This window comes from Ruditapes philippinarum, unplaced genomic scaffold, assembly GCF_026571515.1.
Source record: "Ruditapes philippinarum isolate M1 unplaced genomic scaffold, ASM2657151v2 ctg2908_1_1_1_1, whole genome shotgun sequence".
NCBI lineage: Eukaryota > Metazoa > Mollusca > Bivalvia > Venerida > Veneridae > Ruditapes > Ruditapes philippinarum.
In genome coordinates this window covers 58,792-76,221 of record NW_026856737.1, presented here as the reverse complement: position 1 = coordinate 76,221, position 17,430 = coordinate 58,792, and the positions used below count along the sequence as shown (strand labels likewise).

Here is a 17,430-nt window from a genome sequence, read left to right as displayed (position 1 = left end):
CATTGGATTGGATTGAATTGGATTGGTCATTAATAAGCAATTAGAAATCATAATTCCGTGAATTATACTTCTACAATTTACTTGGGTTAGAGTAACTTTACTTTAGGCTGAATTTTCAAAGAAAAGAGAAACAAGTCATTGATATGCCATGCTGATGTTATATTTCAGTTGTACATGGTACGCACCATGTTAGAATCTCTCATTGCTGAGAAAAATACAGGAGGAAAGAAAACTTTGAGAAAGGACATTGACTACCAACATTTTCTCGCCATTGATAATTTCCACAAAAATTCCTTTTTTTGGTCCTATGTTCTGAACTTTAATGGTAATTATACAAGCATGACAGTGAGGATGTCAGCACTGGTGTTGTTTTCCTTTCTGTGTTGCATGTTACCCTTTAGCTTTCAGAATGTTCACAGATGATGTCTCTATGTACCTGATCACTAGCTTATACTTGGTTACCTAGCAACCATGTATCACTGATGAATCCATAGCAACAGTCTTTCTATTGTGTTGTATTTACTGTAGCCATTCTGCCATGCTTTTCCTTTTATTTTCCTAATTTATTTTCAAGCATGATAATTAACGTTATGCACTAAAACATCAAATGTCTTTGTATCCCCATTGTGACTTCAACCCTAGATGTTCTTACTGAAATATTCTGGCAATATGATTTCTTATAAATAGGGAAAATCATACATCAATGTTAAACAATCTAGTTCAGAAGTGTTTGTTGGAGAAGAAGATTCTTTACAAAAACAGTTGCCAGAATATTTCAACTGAAATTTTTATTTTCCATTTTATTTCAAAGCACTGTGAATGTTTCTGCATCGTCCAGGTAAAAGTCAAAATTGAAAAGTAAGAAACTTCCACTCCACTGTAAATAAAATGTTTTTTTTGAAAGTACAAGGATTATTTTACAAACAAAAGTTTCATTTATCACAGACATTTTTATGCAGAAATATTTACTGTTTATATTGTTGTGTGCATGTTTTTATATGGCATTATTTTTGTCTCTGGATATAAGACGATGTTGTACCATTTCTATGCATGCCTTTTTCCAGCTCTATATGGTACGCACTATGTTAGAATCAGTAATTGGTGATAAAAATGCTGGAGGAAAGAAGACATTACGTAAAGAACTTGATTTGAGGGATTTTGTGGCCATTGACAACTTTCATAAAACTTCTTACTTTTGGAGTTATCTTTTAAATTTGAATGGTAAAAAGTTTCATCATTTTCTTTCTTTATGTCCAGTGCATGTATATTTTTTCATGATTGAATTGTGTACATTTGCTTTTAGTTTATTAGTCCCCTACCGGTTTAACCGGAGGGGACTTTAGGTTTACCCTCCGTCCGTCTGTCTGTCTGTCCGTCTGTCTGTCAGTCTGTCAGTCCGTCCGTCCACAAAACTGGATCCCGCGATAACGCAAAAAGTACTGAAAATATTTTTATGAAACTTGATATATGGATAGATGGCAGTATAGAGATTATGCACGTCTTTTTCTTTTCTTCCTATGTTGAAAATTCTGGTTGCTATGGCAACAAATAGTCTGAAAATATGGCAAATTTAACACATAAACTGGATCCAGTGATAACTCAAAAAGTACTGAAAATATTTTTATGAAACATAAAATATGGGTAGATTGCAGTCTGCAGATTATGCACATCTTTTTCTTTTCTTCCTATGTTGAAAATTCTGGTTGCTATGGCAACAAATAGCCTGGATTTCAAGATTTCTGATTTAATTTTTTTCAGCTTTTTCACTATAAGTTCTGTATTTCTTAAGGTGTTTACTTCAAACTTTAAATATAAGTTTCTGGTCATCAACCACATCATATGTGACAAGGTTTACAACTCTAGCACAAAAATTATCAGTATTACCTCCCTTGAACTTAGAATTTTTATGAAAAAAAATGTTGTCTTTTTTAAATAACTTCTTTATTTCGTAATGTATCTTCTTCAAACTTCATATATATGTTTCTTATTATCACTCAACATTTTTGAGAAGGTTAAATACTCTAGCAAGACTATTTCCAGAATTATGTCCCCCTTGAACTTAGATTTTTTTCGAGAAATTGGTATTTTTTACTCCAACTTCTTCATTCCTTATAGGATTTACTTTAAAATCCCACATCGAAATAATATGACCAGGTTGTATAAACATAATTGCCTTACTAGGCAGGGAAACTTAACACATTACTGTGAAATAGACAAACTTAGAACTCAAAAGATTTAAGTTCATTCATGTCATTCATTCACTGGTAAAATTGAAATCAGAATGTTGCTGGGGTTCTAACCGGTAGGGGACTTATGGATTGCTTGCAATACTATGATAATTGCTTGTTTATTTGATTTTTTGTTTCATAGGGGTTTTAGTTTATTGTGACTTTGCATGATATTTCTTCCTTAAACTTGTGAAGAGATATATTTAACTTTATAATTAATTAAATACATACTCTTGTTATATAATAAAATTGCTATGCAGGCAGATGCATTATAAAGTTCTAACATTTATATGAAATATGCTAAATTGATATTCTCTTGTATCACAACTAGTTCATTCAGATAAAAATTGTGTAAATACTGAAATATAATAATACCTATTATTTACCCTTGTAAATACCATGCTTTCCTTGCATCATTATACTTTTCTCTGCACTAGCACATTTAATGTAATTTATTTCTAAATATAAATCTTCACTAACAGTTTAAATTTGTTTTAAATAGTTTCTTCCATTTTTATTTGTAAGAAATAAAAATGCATTTCAAGGTCACAACAAAGATTATATCTTTTATCTACTCTAAAGTCAAAATATTTTTTACTACTTTAAAAAACAAATGAGCCACGTCACAACAAAATCAACATAATGGGTTTGCGACCAGCATGGATCCAGACCAGCCTGCGCATCCACGCAGTCTGATCAGGATCCATGCTGTTCGCTATCAGTTTCTCTACTTGTTAAAAGGTTTGTAAGCGAACAGCATGGATCCTGGTCAGACTGCGGGATGCGCAGGCTGGTCTGGATCCATGCTGGTTGCAAACCCATTATGTTGGTTTTGTCATGACACGGCTCAAATACAAAAAAGAAGAAAGAGGAACCAGCGTTAACAATGGGTCAAACTTTAACTGTATTTATTATTCTACTAGTTTCGGTTGAACAACAACCTATCTTTAAAAAAAATGTTAAATTGATAAATCTGTAACAGATAATATTTGAGTGTATGCAGTATTTCAGCAAGTTTTGTTATTTTTATAGAATCTCTACACAACAGTTGTAACTTGTCACAACTCTGGTACCGGGAATTCTTCCTTGAGATGACCATGGGACGTAGAATACAGGTAATTTTATGCTATCAGAGGATAGTCTTTTTTGAGAAGCTATATTCCCAAAAGACTTCAGTCAAAGTTAGTTAAAACAGTATTTAGCTAATTGTTGCAGGTAGCTGTAAAAAAAATTCTTTGTGCGAAAAAATCTGAGTCTGTCCTTTTATGACTATTTAACTAAATAATTTATTGTGAAAAGGTAAGAAAAAAGCTGTTTGAGTTTGTTATGAAGTTATCATAGCTGACATTATGATGAGTTATATTAAACGTTTCTCTCAAATGTTGAAGTTACAGTTATATATGTTATACTGTTGTGTTACAGTTCCCAATAGAAATGTCTATGCCGTGGATACTGACTGACCACATCCTAGAAACCAAAGAACCATCTATGATGGAGTAAGTGATAAAACAAAATGTATTGATTATAGAATTCTAAATAAAAGTCTGTTTCAAATATCAAAATCATTGTATTTACACAAAGATGTACTTTATGTGATATTTTCCCTTTTTTCTTATATCAACTAAGTTGTTGAGTTTCATTTACAGTATTATTACATACATATATGACATGTGTCAAAGTTATAAGCATGCTATTTATATAGTGATATATATGTTAACATAGTTATATGTAATTAAATGTAATATTTCAGATACATCTTGTACCCATTAGATCTGTACAATGACAGTGCCCATAATGCACTCATACTGTTCCATCAACAATTTCTCTATGATGAAATTGAAGCTGAGGTATGTATCAATGTCTCTTTCTTTTCATCTTTATTTCTTGTTTCAAATCATAATAAAAACAAAGTTAAATTCAGAATGTCAAAATATATATCAGTTTTCATTATGCTAACATCACAAGAGTTTATAAAATTCAATGGATAACTTAAACTAATGAAAACAACAAGTTTGTCCTTTTAAATTGATATAGTTTGTATATAGATGAGAATTCATAAAAATTGCAATTGAATAAATTAATCTTATGCTTTAAAGAGATGAAAAAGAAATTGAAAAGAACTGTGCAATTAGAGGGAAAGTACTTAAATCACTAACTGAAATGATAAATGAAAGGATACCATAGGTATCATAAGTCACAAAGTCATAACCTTTTCAGTGCAGTATAACTGAAAACATAATCAAAAGGAAAATTCACTATTTAAGTAAAAATGTTCTGTTTGTACAGTTAGTATTATTTGGTATTAAGATTTTTCCATAATGTTTATTATGCTCTAACTCTTTCAGGTAAATCTGTGCTTTGACCAGTTTGTGTATAAACTTAGTGACCAGATCTTTGCCCACTATAAGCATCTGGCTGCAAGGTAAGTGCAAAAATTAACACATTGTACATATTAATACTTGAATTATTTGAATTTTGATAAATATTATATATGTAAGAGGCAAAACTAGATTATTCTCATGCTGTGATGATATATTGTTATATGAAGGTGTACTTAATCCATCATCGTCAGATACCCACGGTTGATTTACATGTAACATAACATGCAATTGACTGTGGGTAAAATGATTCAAATTGCGTTGATATACAGCAACAGGGGCATAAAATATCGACCAATGAAATCATGTTCAGCAAAGTTTATATTCTTTGACTGCAAAGGTAAACAACTATCAGAAACTAAATAGCAGCAACCACGGTGTAAACCTGTTTCGTGTGTCTTGCCAATATATATAAGGCAAAACTATTCCCAAACTAAATTATTCACAAGCAGAGAGCACAATCGTAATATGTTTCTAGAATTCACATTTCACCAAACGTCTTATAGAACAAGCTTTTTGATTTGTTTTAATCGCCTTATGAAATGGTGAGGCAACCAATGAAAAAGCTGTCTTTGACACACCTCTTATGGACTCGATATCAGCCAAACATCCTACAGCTGTTTAATGTTAATGGTTCGGCCGTGGGTATCTGACAATGTTTATCCATGAACTATGGTAACTTACAACTTGTTTTATTATTACAGTATGATGTTAGACAAGAGGTTTCGTGCTGAATGTGCTAATGCTGGTATAACTATAAGTTATCCAGTTGCTAATCGCTATGAGACTTTATTAAAACAGCGCCATGTACAACTACTGGGACGTTCTATTGATCTCAACAGACTGATTGGTCAGAGAATTAATGCTGCATTACAAAAGTCACTGGAGGTGGCTATTTCAAGATTTGAGGGTGGAGATATTACAGGAATTATGGTATGAAATGTCCTTAATGGACTACAATTTATTAGAAAGGAAACTTGAATTTTAATTTTATTTTCAGTCAATCTGTGTCCATTAAATATTTAATTTTTCTCTAGGCTGTTTCTCTACATATCCATTTCATTCTTTACTTTTATAGATATTTTAATTCTGCTTACACATTTTTTCTGTTATTATATACTAGTTTTTAACATTTTATGATTCACTGCCTGTCATTGTTATGTTTACAGATTGAAATTTCTTACATAAAATGACTAATTTAAAGCTTTGTTTTTTTTTAATTAAAATTGTGAGTTCTATTTTGTTATAGGAATTAGAAGGTCTGATAGATTGTAACAAGCTGACACACAAACTGTTGAAGAAGTTTCTGACATTGAACAAGTTTGATGCTATGTTACGTGAGGCTAATCATAATGTGTCAGCACCATATGGAAGAACCACCTTACATGTGTTCTGGGAACTCAACTATGATTTCCTGCCAAACTTCTGCTACAATGCTGCCACTAATAGGTATACTGATACAATCTCAATACTGGCAACTCTTGTTTTATATCTAAAGTTTGTTGAGGATTAATTATCAATGGTTATAAAGAAAGATGGTTGAAAAAGAAAGTTATTCATTATTAATTACAAGAAAATAATATATTGATATGGCATGCTTAAAAGATATTTTGTTTAGGAAATAGATACCAATTCTGAGTGCATTGTTGTAGAATAATGCACGGTTTGAGTTCAAATGCGTAGTAATATAATCACAAAGGCCGATAGGCCTGAGTGATTAATTACAAAGCATTTGAACGAAAAACGTGCATTATTGTACAATAATGCACGAAGAATTAATATCTATTTCCATTCTAACACGTCAAGAAAAAATATAATTATTATTATAAAGTTGGACTTTATGTTTGGTGGTTAAATTTGTTTTCGCCTCAGAGTTTCCAATAGAAACGTTCTTTAAAGGCCGTTCCAGTGGGTTGAAAAAAACTGTCGTTAAATCTACCGTGTGTAGAAACATTTTGAGAATAACGAATTTTGAAAACATTGATAAAACTTTGTTTGTTTATTTTATTTCAGTTTATAATTTTCCAAGAAAAATACAAATTATTAAAAGTGAAATATATGTAAAACTTGACTCGTTTGCGACATTAAAATAGCGTACTTGATTTGATTGTTTTGCACGTGCTGTTTGGCGCTACATTGTGACGTCACGTAAACAACAATTTAACAACTAAATTAAAGATATTGGTGTTCGGATTCATTTTCTTAGTAAGATCATTTTCTTTCATTCTAGATAGTTTTCACAACAAAATTCGACAAAAAATTGTTTAATTTATCAGATTTTTCAAACAAAATGGCTCCGTCAATGTGAAAATACTCAGGGAGATAATAAGAACGGCGAGTGCATTGTTGTAGAATAATGCAGGCTTCGGGCCTTTTTTGTTTATATAGAAAAAATTCCGATAGTGTTACAATCGTGAATTATGTACAACTTAAAAGCAAAATGTATGCATAATCAAATATAACTGAGTCAAAAGTCATATTTATTGGTGAATTAAGAATACAAGATGTATTTCAGGTTTGTAAAGACAAAGTTGGTATTGAGTGAACCAAGTGCTCGTGATAAACCCCCAAATCCTTCCCATCCTTATATCTGGGGAACAAAGGTAGGTTTTTTAAACTTTTATCTAAAAACATACAAAATTCACTAATATGTATTTTCTTGTTATGGTAGAGCATGCCTAGAATGTTGAAGTATTCTATACTTGTAATTGGAAATCTTTACTGTAGTCCTTTAGATATGTTCAATTTGATAAATCATTCTAAATGCTTTAGCTTTTAAGTCAAGTGTTTATTTAAAACTTTTGTAAGGTACATGCATGCAATATCAGTTTTATGGGGAATATTGTATTTTACTTTAAACACTTCTTGTGTAAGAATATCTTATATTTTGAAATTATGAAAGTTTTGTTTAAAGGAGTCTGAAAATCAAATTCTGCATATAATCAGAATATTGCTGAAGTAAGAATTTAACTTGAAAGTAGAATGAAGCATAATATTGTAATACTCGGTATAGGACGGGGTGGTGTGTAGTCCACGGTATTATGATTAAATAGGTATATTCTTGAATGGCCTGTACGCAGATTTATACTAATAATGGAATTAAGAAAAGACTTCACCCTGTTGTTATTTATCTGCTTAATTTAGCTCAATCTGGGTATGTCCAATTTAGTGGTGTAATACCTTTTACTGATTATTTTATAACAACAGCATTTAAAACATTTGTATATTTATTAAACAATAACTGTAATAAGAAATTATATTTGAACACAACAAAACTTGATTCTCTTTATTGTTCTTAGTAATAATATATAAGTGATGTTAACTGTCTTTTCGCGGAAATGGTGCCTTTTCGTTTAATATATAGAGGATACCATAGAAGAATGGTTACGGATGCGCGGTTACGTAGGCCTATATGTTTAATCAATTAATGTAAAATCAAGAGAAAAAGTTACGCCGTAACTAGAATGTAACAGTTGCACACACAAAGATACACAGTAACTATATAAATGACTTAGTTCACCTTGGTTACGGGATGGTAATTAGTTACGGACAATTTACAAAGTTTTCCTAGTGGACCAAATGTTTTCTTGACATTGGTTACGCTTATTCGAACCAGAACCGCCAAATGAAGTTTTTCGCCTCTATTTAAAGACTTGTTATCGCGTATGAATTCCGTACCGTAACTAGAAAGCAGTCTATGAATTCTATTGGTCGAGCCTTCCTGGAATTGGTTGCGGAGTGCGTTATTTGCCTGGAATTCATACACTTCAAAACTACAGTTCCGTAACCAACTTGCGTAACACAAATTAAAAGTCATAAAATACTTTTGCAAGTAAACTAATCATTAATTCAGTATTTGCAATAAATTATATGTCAAAATATCTTTCTGTTATTTAAAAATCTTTCCGTATAATAACTAGCGTTTGGGCACTATTTTTGTACACAAACATTTGCAGACATCGTGACAGTATGAAAACATACACAAATATAAGCTACTCTCTGGATGTTACAAGTTCATTCATAGTTGACATGAATAAAGTAAGGTCTATAGTTTACATTTGAATAGATATTGTTTTTAAATTGACTTTATGTTATAGGTTACGGATCATTTGTAACATATTTCCGCGATCTTTTAAAAGTCGTCCCAAATTAAGCACAACACATAACATAGCTGTATGAAGTTTATTTAGGCAACCATTTCCTAACAATATTAGGTTAGTCATCCACCAGTGATGTCTAATTGTTACATATTTCAGTAATTGACCACTTTGTCAACTCTATCTATAGTCAGTTGTTAATATTTCAGTCATTGACCACCTCGTTCAGCGCTATCTATAGCCAGTATGCAGGTTTTGTTGGGCCTCCACATTTCCGCGTGATCTGTCGGTTGCTAGGATACCAGGGTATTGCTGTAGTCGTGGAAGAACTTCTCAAGATTGTATCAGATCAGGTATTTATATACTGTTGTCAAACATAATAGTCTTTGTGTACTCTGCAGATATCATTACCAAATCATGATGTTAAGTTTTTAGGGATTCTTTTTGTCAATCAATTTAAAACAATTCTGATTTTTGAAAAAAGAAATAAAGATATTGTTACAGTCACCTAGGTGTTGCCGTTGCCGTCCACAAACGTGTACCTTGATTATTAATTTTTGAGTTCTGCGTGTATTGTCCTCATACTGGGTCACAACAACCCTTGGGACATGACTTTTCAGTAGACCAGACTAACCTTGACCTTCCTTTGTAAATGACCTTGAACTTGCTTAATTTTTGCTGATTTTTGCTTATGGTGACTTTAACTTTGTTATTTTTTAATGGATTGTCTTCAAAGTTGAACATAATAATCTTTTAGGATAAACCGACAGACATTGATCTTCATTCATAAATGACCCTGACCTTGAAGGTCAAAATATTGAAATTTCCATTTATTTTGGCCGTTACTGGCTATAACTTTGTTATTACTGACTGGATTGTTTTCATGTTATAACAGAACATTCTTTAGTTATTCTTACACAATTTATACAAGAAGGTAAAGATGATTGATCAGTCTTAACTTTGTTTTTGTATATATTTTACTAGTTGAAGGGACCATTGATGAAGTACACAAAAACTTTGATGACAATCATGCCACAGAATTGTCGTCTGCTGAGATATGATTATGGGTCACCAGGTATATACATTAATATTTTGTTTAAGAAATTATATATCCCAAACAGTGATTTTATTGCTCAATAAAATCACTGTTTTGAGTTGGATGCAAGGAATTATATCACGAGGGCGTAGCACGAGTGATATAATGATGCACATCTGAAAGACAAATAGTTATTTTATCAAGCAACAAAATCACCGATTTGGTTATATTATTTTGATTCTAACACAACATCAACAAATAAATGCTGCCGTACCTGATTATTAAGCTAAATTGCGCCTGATTTGTTTACGTACTTATTTTCAGTGCGTCGCATTTTGAGTGGATACGTCACATGTCTAAATATAGAATGTCATCAGTGATTTTGTTGCATAATAACACACACTTTCAATTCTTCTATGTTCAATAGGGAAAAATTTTTGTCATGTTAGAATGTACATTAATATTTAATTGTGTGTTAATACACATCACAACAAGCTATCATATTATCTACCTGTGTCATATTGCTGGATGACTTTGATATAAAAATATTACTTCCATTCATACATGTTGAAATAATACATACATCTTTATTATGTAAAGAAACTATTCTTTTATTTTATGTAAAAATTTGGAAGTAAAGATAAACAAGGGGATATAACATTCATAGAATGCAGCTTCATTTACAATTGAAGCCGTAAAGAAATTTCCTGTGATATATACATAGTTATTTAGAATTAAATAATTGCATTAATATTCAAGATAGAACATAAAACATTTATATGTTTTTAGGTGTAATGGGTTACTACCAGGCCCAGCTATCTGAGTTAATACAGTACCCAGACATGAGGACAGAGGTATTCCAAATCTTCCGGGAAGTAGGCAATGCCATTTTGTTTTGTCTCCTCATCGAACAGGCATTGGTAATTACACTTTATTTGTTGTTTTTTTTTAAATTATATAAATCTCTTAACAATAATGTTTGCTACTTAATCTATCTAAATGTATATTGTTTTATCTGTAGTTGAAGATATACATGACAGGTATTTAAAAGTGCATAAAAAGAGTTTTTACATATTCTATATTAAGATAAGCTGTTATAATTTAGTACAAACTATTTTCATATTTTTTCAGACACAGGAAGAAGTGTGTGATTTAAAACATGCAGCACCTTTCCAAAACATCATACCTAAACCATTTATACCTGTCAAAGGTAGGTAACTCAGTACATAAACCATGTATACCTGTCAAAGGTAGGTAACTCAATACATAAACTATATATACCTGTCAAAGGTAGATAATTCATTGCATTAACCATTTATATGTATTAAAGGTAGGTAATACAATACATAAGCCATTTATATCTGTCAAAGGTAGGTTACTCAATACATAAACTATGTATACCTTTCAAAGGTAGGTAACTCAGTAAATTGATCATTTTATATCTATTAAAGGTAGGTAATACGATTCATAAACCATACATACCTGTCAAAGGTAAATTAGTACAAAAGTCAATTAATAATTTCATTTATATGGGTATCATAGTATAATAACTTTGAAGACAGCAACAATCATCAAATTTATTTTACTATGACTTAGTGTATTTACTATATTTAAAAAACATTTGTGTATGTATTTATATTTGGCTATGAGTATATTGCTTATAAAAATTATTTTATATACTTGTTGAATAGAAACAAATGAATATCTTTTGAATAAAGATGTTGTCTTAAATATTGATTGTATTTTGTATCATTTGTAACAGAGGGTGAGAGCAGAAAAGAAAAAGAACAAGAATTGAAGGCTATGATGAAAAGACTGGAAGCTAAATACCAAGCCTTACAAGTTGTACCTGTTATAGGAAAGTTTGGTAATCAGAAGGTATGTGGTAATATAATATTACCTGTTATAGGAAAGTTTGGTAATCAAATATAATATTACCTGTAATAGGAAAGTTTGGTAATCAGAAGGTATGTGGTAATATAAGACAACATTCATGGAATATAAGACTCAAAGACTGATTAAGAATAATTAGTTTATTTGATAAATAACAAATCTAATACTCTAGCTAAATAATTTGTCAAATCATTTTGACATCAAAACATTTACAGATAAATTTAAAGAATAAATCACATATCTTATGACCTATTAATTAAATAAAGATTAAATACAATACTTCTATTATGTTATGGCTACGATTTTTACAAATGAGTTGGTTTATATAAACACTTATGACTCTATATAAATATTTTATGTTTATGAAGCCATCGGCCCAGGTGTATTTAATATGTTGTATAATTTGATTTGTAAAATATGTTTACACATGTCACTATAATAAATTACTTACTTACTTGCTTGCTTACTTACTTATAGCTTTATAATGATATTGGATTGCAAGTTGTTCAATATTGAAAGTTACAATCAAAAGTACAAAATGAAATACATTGAGAAATTCTTACAAGATTTATAACATTAGGGTATATCTATAACAGCAGTATCTTGTATATATTTCAGCAATCTGACATAGCTCAGGAAGGTGATCTGTTGACAAGGGAAAGACTTTGTTGTGGGTTGTCTATGTTTGAAATCATCTTGAAGCGTATTCAGTCATTCCTAGATGATCCAGTCTGGCATGGTCCGGCCCCTGCTAATGGTGTAATGAATGTAGATGAGTGTACGGAGTTCCACAGACTATGGAGTGCTATACAGTTTGTGTTCTGTGTACCTGTAGGAGAACATGAGTACACTGTTGAGTAAGTGTCATTTAACATTATATATTTCAAAACATGTTTCCCGTTTTTTATGGCATGTAGATTTGCTTGGTATATATCTTAATTCTTGATATTGAAGAATAATGATTTAAAGCAGAATTTTGGTGATGAAGCTACTTTACTTTATAAAATTTGAACACTTTATACATGTATGTTAAGTATCCTTTTAAAGGCATACTGACTAAATCTTGTCATATATCAATGATACTAGTGTAATATAACTTTATTCAACTCATTTAATGAATTCAGTATTGAACCTACACTGATTCAATCCACTAAATTACTTTTTATATTGCTGATGGTTGAAGTAAGATACCTGTGTAAAAGTTATGTTTATATGTTATATAGAGAGTTATTTGGTGAGGGTTTGAACTGGGCTGGCTGTGCTATCATTGTGTTACTAGGACAACAGAGAAGGTTTGAGGCCTTGGATTTCTGCTACCATGTCCTGAAAGTAAACAGGGTGGACATGAAGGATGAGAATGTGAAGGGCATTGTAAGTTATTTATCATAATATATATGACTAACTATTTCACAGCAGATTAGCTTCTTATTCATGTACATGGGATTTTATAATGTATTTATGTAACTTTCATAATCCTCTGTAGAGGATTTATAGAATATAGTTTATCACTTGTAAAGTGCTTTTTAAGCGGAGTGTTTTAAGTGTCATTGTTACAATATTTTTGTATTTATTGAAACATAAGACAATCTTCAATACCTGTTATTTATCTGTTTAAGTACAGTTACAAAAGCCAATGAAAAAGTATATGAAACATTTGGTGAAAGATTTTAAACATAATTTTTATGCATTTTGTTTATTTTTTTTTTCAGCAACTGAAGAAGATGGTTGACAGGATAAGAAAGTTTCAGATTTTGAACAACCAGGTATTTGCTGTACTGAACAAGTACCTGAGGTCAGAGGACCGAGATGGTCTACCTGTAGAACATGTACGCTGTTTCCAGCCTCCCATACATCATTCACTTGCCACAACTATATAGATTGTATATCTACGTTGGTATACAAGCTTCCTTATATTGACTGTACTAGTCCATTGACAGAGATTGTAGCTAGAAATGTTGAAATGTTTGATGTATAGGGCAGAGAAACCATCATTGAAGGAAAATAGAACAGGCACATTAGATTTTTATATGTATGTCGGCACTTAATTACATACATGTAATTTAATCATTTACAATGTATAGATCAAATGTTTTGGAAGGATAGTGCTTGCTGCTTATTAAGATCATTATCTAATTACTGGTGCAGTAATTGAAAACTGATGAGCTTGAAATTGTATACTTTCATGCAAATATTATTAAAGATTGATTTGTTAAGAGAAATTCTCACTTTTAATTGGGTATGTTATGGAAGGTATAAGACCTTGCTGTCAAAAATTCTGCTGAATCATGTAATAAAAGCTTGTTTAAGAATCATGTAATAAAAGCTTGTTTATGAAACATGTAATAAAACTTGTTTATTTGTGAGATAGATTTAGATTTGTGGTGTTTATCATGTGTTGTATATAAAAAGCTTTATAAAAATATGAATTAAAGTTAATGTGAAATGATTAGATAAAAAAATAAATTTTAGAGCATTACAAAAAACTGTCAATCACTAGTATTTGTTACTGAATAAGATGTTTTAATTAATGATGAATAACCAGTTGAATGGAAGTAAGTAACTCTAGTTTATATATTTAAACAGGAACTATGTATGTCTGATTATTGATTATTGGTATATATTATGATCACTTTGTAAAGTTGATATGGAATAAAACAACATAGATGTACAAACTTACATACCATACATTTAGCAGTGTATAAAGTGTATAGTCAGGATACAGAACCAATAAAACCTTTAACCTTGTAATTTTATATGATAGACTTGCCATGATCATGGATTTGTCCATGGTGTAATTAGGGGATTAGAATGTTAGAAAACAGAAAATAATACTTGAATAGTATAGTGTCTTGTCTGATTGCTGGGGCCATCACTAAAAAATTTGGTTTGCAATTGCGCGACCCACCTTTTTTAACAGTGAGTCGGTAGGCCAGGATTTTTTTAATTTTCTTATATTTTAGTGTTGATTCAAACAAGCATATTATATTTTGATAAAAAAAAATATGCATGCTTGGTGAGTCAAAAAAAATTTTTGAGTCCGGCCAGTTTCCTTGAATCGGTCGCGCAACTGCAAACCAACAATTCTTTGTTACTACCTAAAATATTTAGGCATGTCTGGTTCTGTACAGGTGACTTACGTCGTATCTTAAATACTGCTGGTAGTATAAAGGGCTAACTACAAGATACTTCTTCAGAATGTGTGGTATAATACTTACTATACACTGTAAATAAATACAATTTAAGACTTTCTTATCAGCTGGCTGACAGTGGCATGGCAGTACATGTCTTGCTGACAGTGGCATGGCAGTACATGTGTTGCCGAGATAAAATTTGTCCAGTAATGGCATTTGCTGGTGTAATTCACTTTTTTGTAGATATAATTTCAAAAGTGATCTGTATTTTGTATCAATTTTTAGCTCACCTGTCACAAAGTGACAGGGTGAGCTTTTGTGATCGCTTTTCGTCTGGCGTCCGGCGTCCGTCCGTCGTCCGTCGTCCGTAAACTTTTACTTTAAATGACATCTCCTCATAAACCACAAGGCCAATTTCATCCAAACTTCACAGGAATGTTCCTTTGGTGGTCACCTTTAAAAATTGTTCAAAGAATTTAATTCCATGCAGAACTCTGGTTGCCATGGCAACCGAAAGAAAAAACTTTAAATATCTTCTTTTAAAAAACCATAAGAGCTAGAGCTTAGATATTTGGCATGAAACATCTTCTAGTGAGTGTCTACCAAGTTTGTTCAAATAAAAGCCCTGGGGTCAAAATTGGCCCCGCCTGGGGGGGTCATTGATTTTCCCTATATGCATATAGTGAAAACTTAAAAAATCTTCTTTTAAAGAACTCAAAGAGCTATGGCTAAGATATTGAGCATCAAACATGTTCTAATAGGTGTCTATCAAGTTTGTTCAAAGAAAAGCCCTGGGGTCAAAATTGGCCCGCCCCAGGGGGTCATTGATTTTCCCTATATGCATATAGTAAAAACTTAAAAAATCTTCTTTTAAAGAACCAAAAGAGTTAGAGCTAAGATATTTAGCATGAAACATGTTCTAATAAGTGTCTACCAAGTTTGTTCAAATAAAAGCCCTGGGGTCAAAATTGACCCCGCCCGGGGGGGGGTCATTGATTTTTCCCTATATATGCATATAGTAAAAACTTAAAAATCTTCTTTTAAAGAAATCAAAGAGCTATGGTTAAGATATTTAGCATCAAAACATGTTCTAATAGGTGTCTACCAAGTTTGTTCAAATAAAAGCCCTGGGGTCAAAATTGGCCCCGCCCCGGGGGTCATTGATTTTCCTTATATGTGTATAGCAAAAACTTAAAAAATCTTTTTTGAAAAAAACCCAAATAGCTAGAGTTAAGATATTAAGCATGAAACATCTTTTAGTGAGTGTCTACAAAGTTTGTTCAAATAAAAGACCTGGGGTCAAAATTGGCCCTGCCCCGGGGTCATTGATTTTCCTTATATGTGTATAGCAAAAACTTAAAATCTTCTTTGAAAAAACCCAAATAGCTAGAGTTTAGATATTAAGCATGAAACATATTCTAGTAAGTGTCTACAAAGTTTGTTCAAATAAAAACCCTGGGGTCATAACTGGCCCGGCCCCAGGCGTGTCATTGTTTTTAACTATATGTGTATAGTAAAAACTTTAAAAAAATCTTCTTTTAAATAGCCCAATGAGCTAGAGCTTAGATGTTTAGCATGAAACATTTTCTTATGGGTGTCTACCAAGTTTGTGCAAATAAAAGCCCTGGGGGTTGGGGCGGCCTATATACAGGTGAGCGACCTCAGGGCCATCATGGCCCTCTTGTTTTTTATATTTGTGCAATATTTTTGTACTGTTTTTTTGTGTGTTGTATATGCTGGTATATGTAGATATGAAATGAATGTTTTACAATAGTCTAATGATCTGAGCCAACCTTTTAAATAAAACGTTGTACTCAAGTTAATGACTTTCCCAATTTACCCAATTTATAATTTGAAGAAATCCTCTATATTTACAAAATAGCTCACACATATAATATCTTGCGCTCTTGTTTAACTAAATATTAACAGTGATTAGCATTTGCATGCAAATTTTATATAATTGACCTGAATATGTTATTTAAGCATGTTTTGTAGCTTTGTTAAATCAAAATATATAATTATAGCAAGCCAAGTTTTTTATATTAATAATCTACATGCAAGTTAACAGTATTTTGTGTCATGACAAACTTAATGGTAACACAAGTTCACTAATTGTCTTCCAAAATCAGCATTTACCCAATGTGTATATTTACTTTTTTTATACACTAACATATAGAGTAGACATGCTTGAGTTGACTGTAAGTTTGCTGTGCTTGCTGGATGTGTCCAACGTAAAAAAATCATCAACATTTGAAGTCTGAAACCATAAAATACTGGACATAAAGTTTTAAAGTTCATTTATGTTATATTCACAAATTGTAATTAAACTTGGCAAGTATTTACAGCTCGCTGGTTGGGAAAAATTTCACATAGATTAATTTAAAGTGAGATCAAATATAGCATTGTAAAATGTAATTAAATTTTAGTCTTGATATGTTGATGAACAGAGGCTCTGATATAGGCACTGTGTTGTTTTAATGTTGTTTGTTTTTAGAAGTCTTTTTTTATTTGAAAGTGAATTTCTAAGAAAATTTGTCTTATGACCCATTTAAAATAGCTTTGTGAATATTAAAATTTTATAGACAATTGTAATAAATAAGAACCAATATTTCCTTTATCTTATGATATGAATAATAAATATTCTATATTAATGTATTTTTGTTGTAT

General features: G+C 31.2%; 1 protein-coding gene across 3 annotated transcripts in view; it reads left to right on the top strand.

Annotated features, from left to right (window-relative positions):
• The window catches only part of LOC132747548 (cytoplasmic FMR1-interacting protein-like), a 30,401-nt gene extending 14,185 nt beyond the window's left edge, over positions 1-16,216 (top strand). For 2 of the 3 annotated variants that reach the window (XM_060736956.1, XM_060736954.1), the window contains exons 13-28: positions 169-325; positions 3,261-3,343; positions 3,651-3,724; positions 3,979-4,075; positions 4,574-4,650; positions 5,311-5,539; positions 5,856-6,055; positions 7,122-7,209; positions 8,913-9,056; positions 9,688-9,778; positions 10,529-10,659; positions 10,871-10,949; positions 11,502-11,617; positions 12,251-12,489; positions 12,856-13,003; positions 13,342-16,216. In XM_060736956.1, coding sequence (XP_060592939.1) covers positions 169-325; positions 3,261-3,343; positions 3,651-3,724; positions 3,979-4,075; positions 4,574-4,650; positions 5,311-5,539; positions 5,856-6,055; positions 7,122-7,209; positions 8,913-9,056; positions 9,688-9,778; positions 10,529-10,659; positions 10,871-10,949; positions 11,502-11,617; positions 12,251-12,489; positions 12,856-13,003; positions 13,342-13,509 — 2,121 coding nt within the window. In that variant the 3' untranslated portion in view covers positions 13,510-16,216. Of the gene's footprint in view, positions 1-168; positions 326-1,064; positions 1,222-3,260; positions 3,344-3,650; positions 3,725-3,978; positions 4,076-4,573; positions 4,651-5,310; positions 5,540-5,855; positions 6,056-7,121; positions 7,210-8,912; positions 9,057-9,687; positions 9,779-10,528; positions 10,660-10,870; positions 10,950-11,501; positions 11,618-12,250; positions 12,490-12,855; positions 13,004-13,341 lie in introns of all 3 variants that reach the window. The other variant, XM_060736955.1, reaches the window with a different exon arrangement.
• Positions 16,217-17,430: the final 1,214 nt, after the last annotated feature.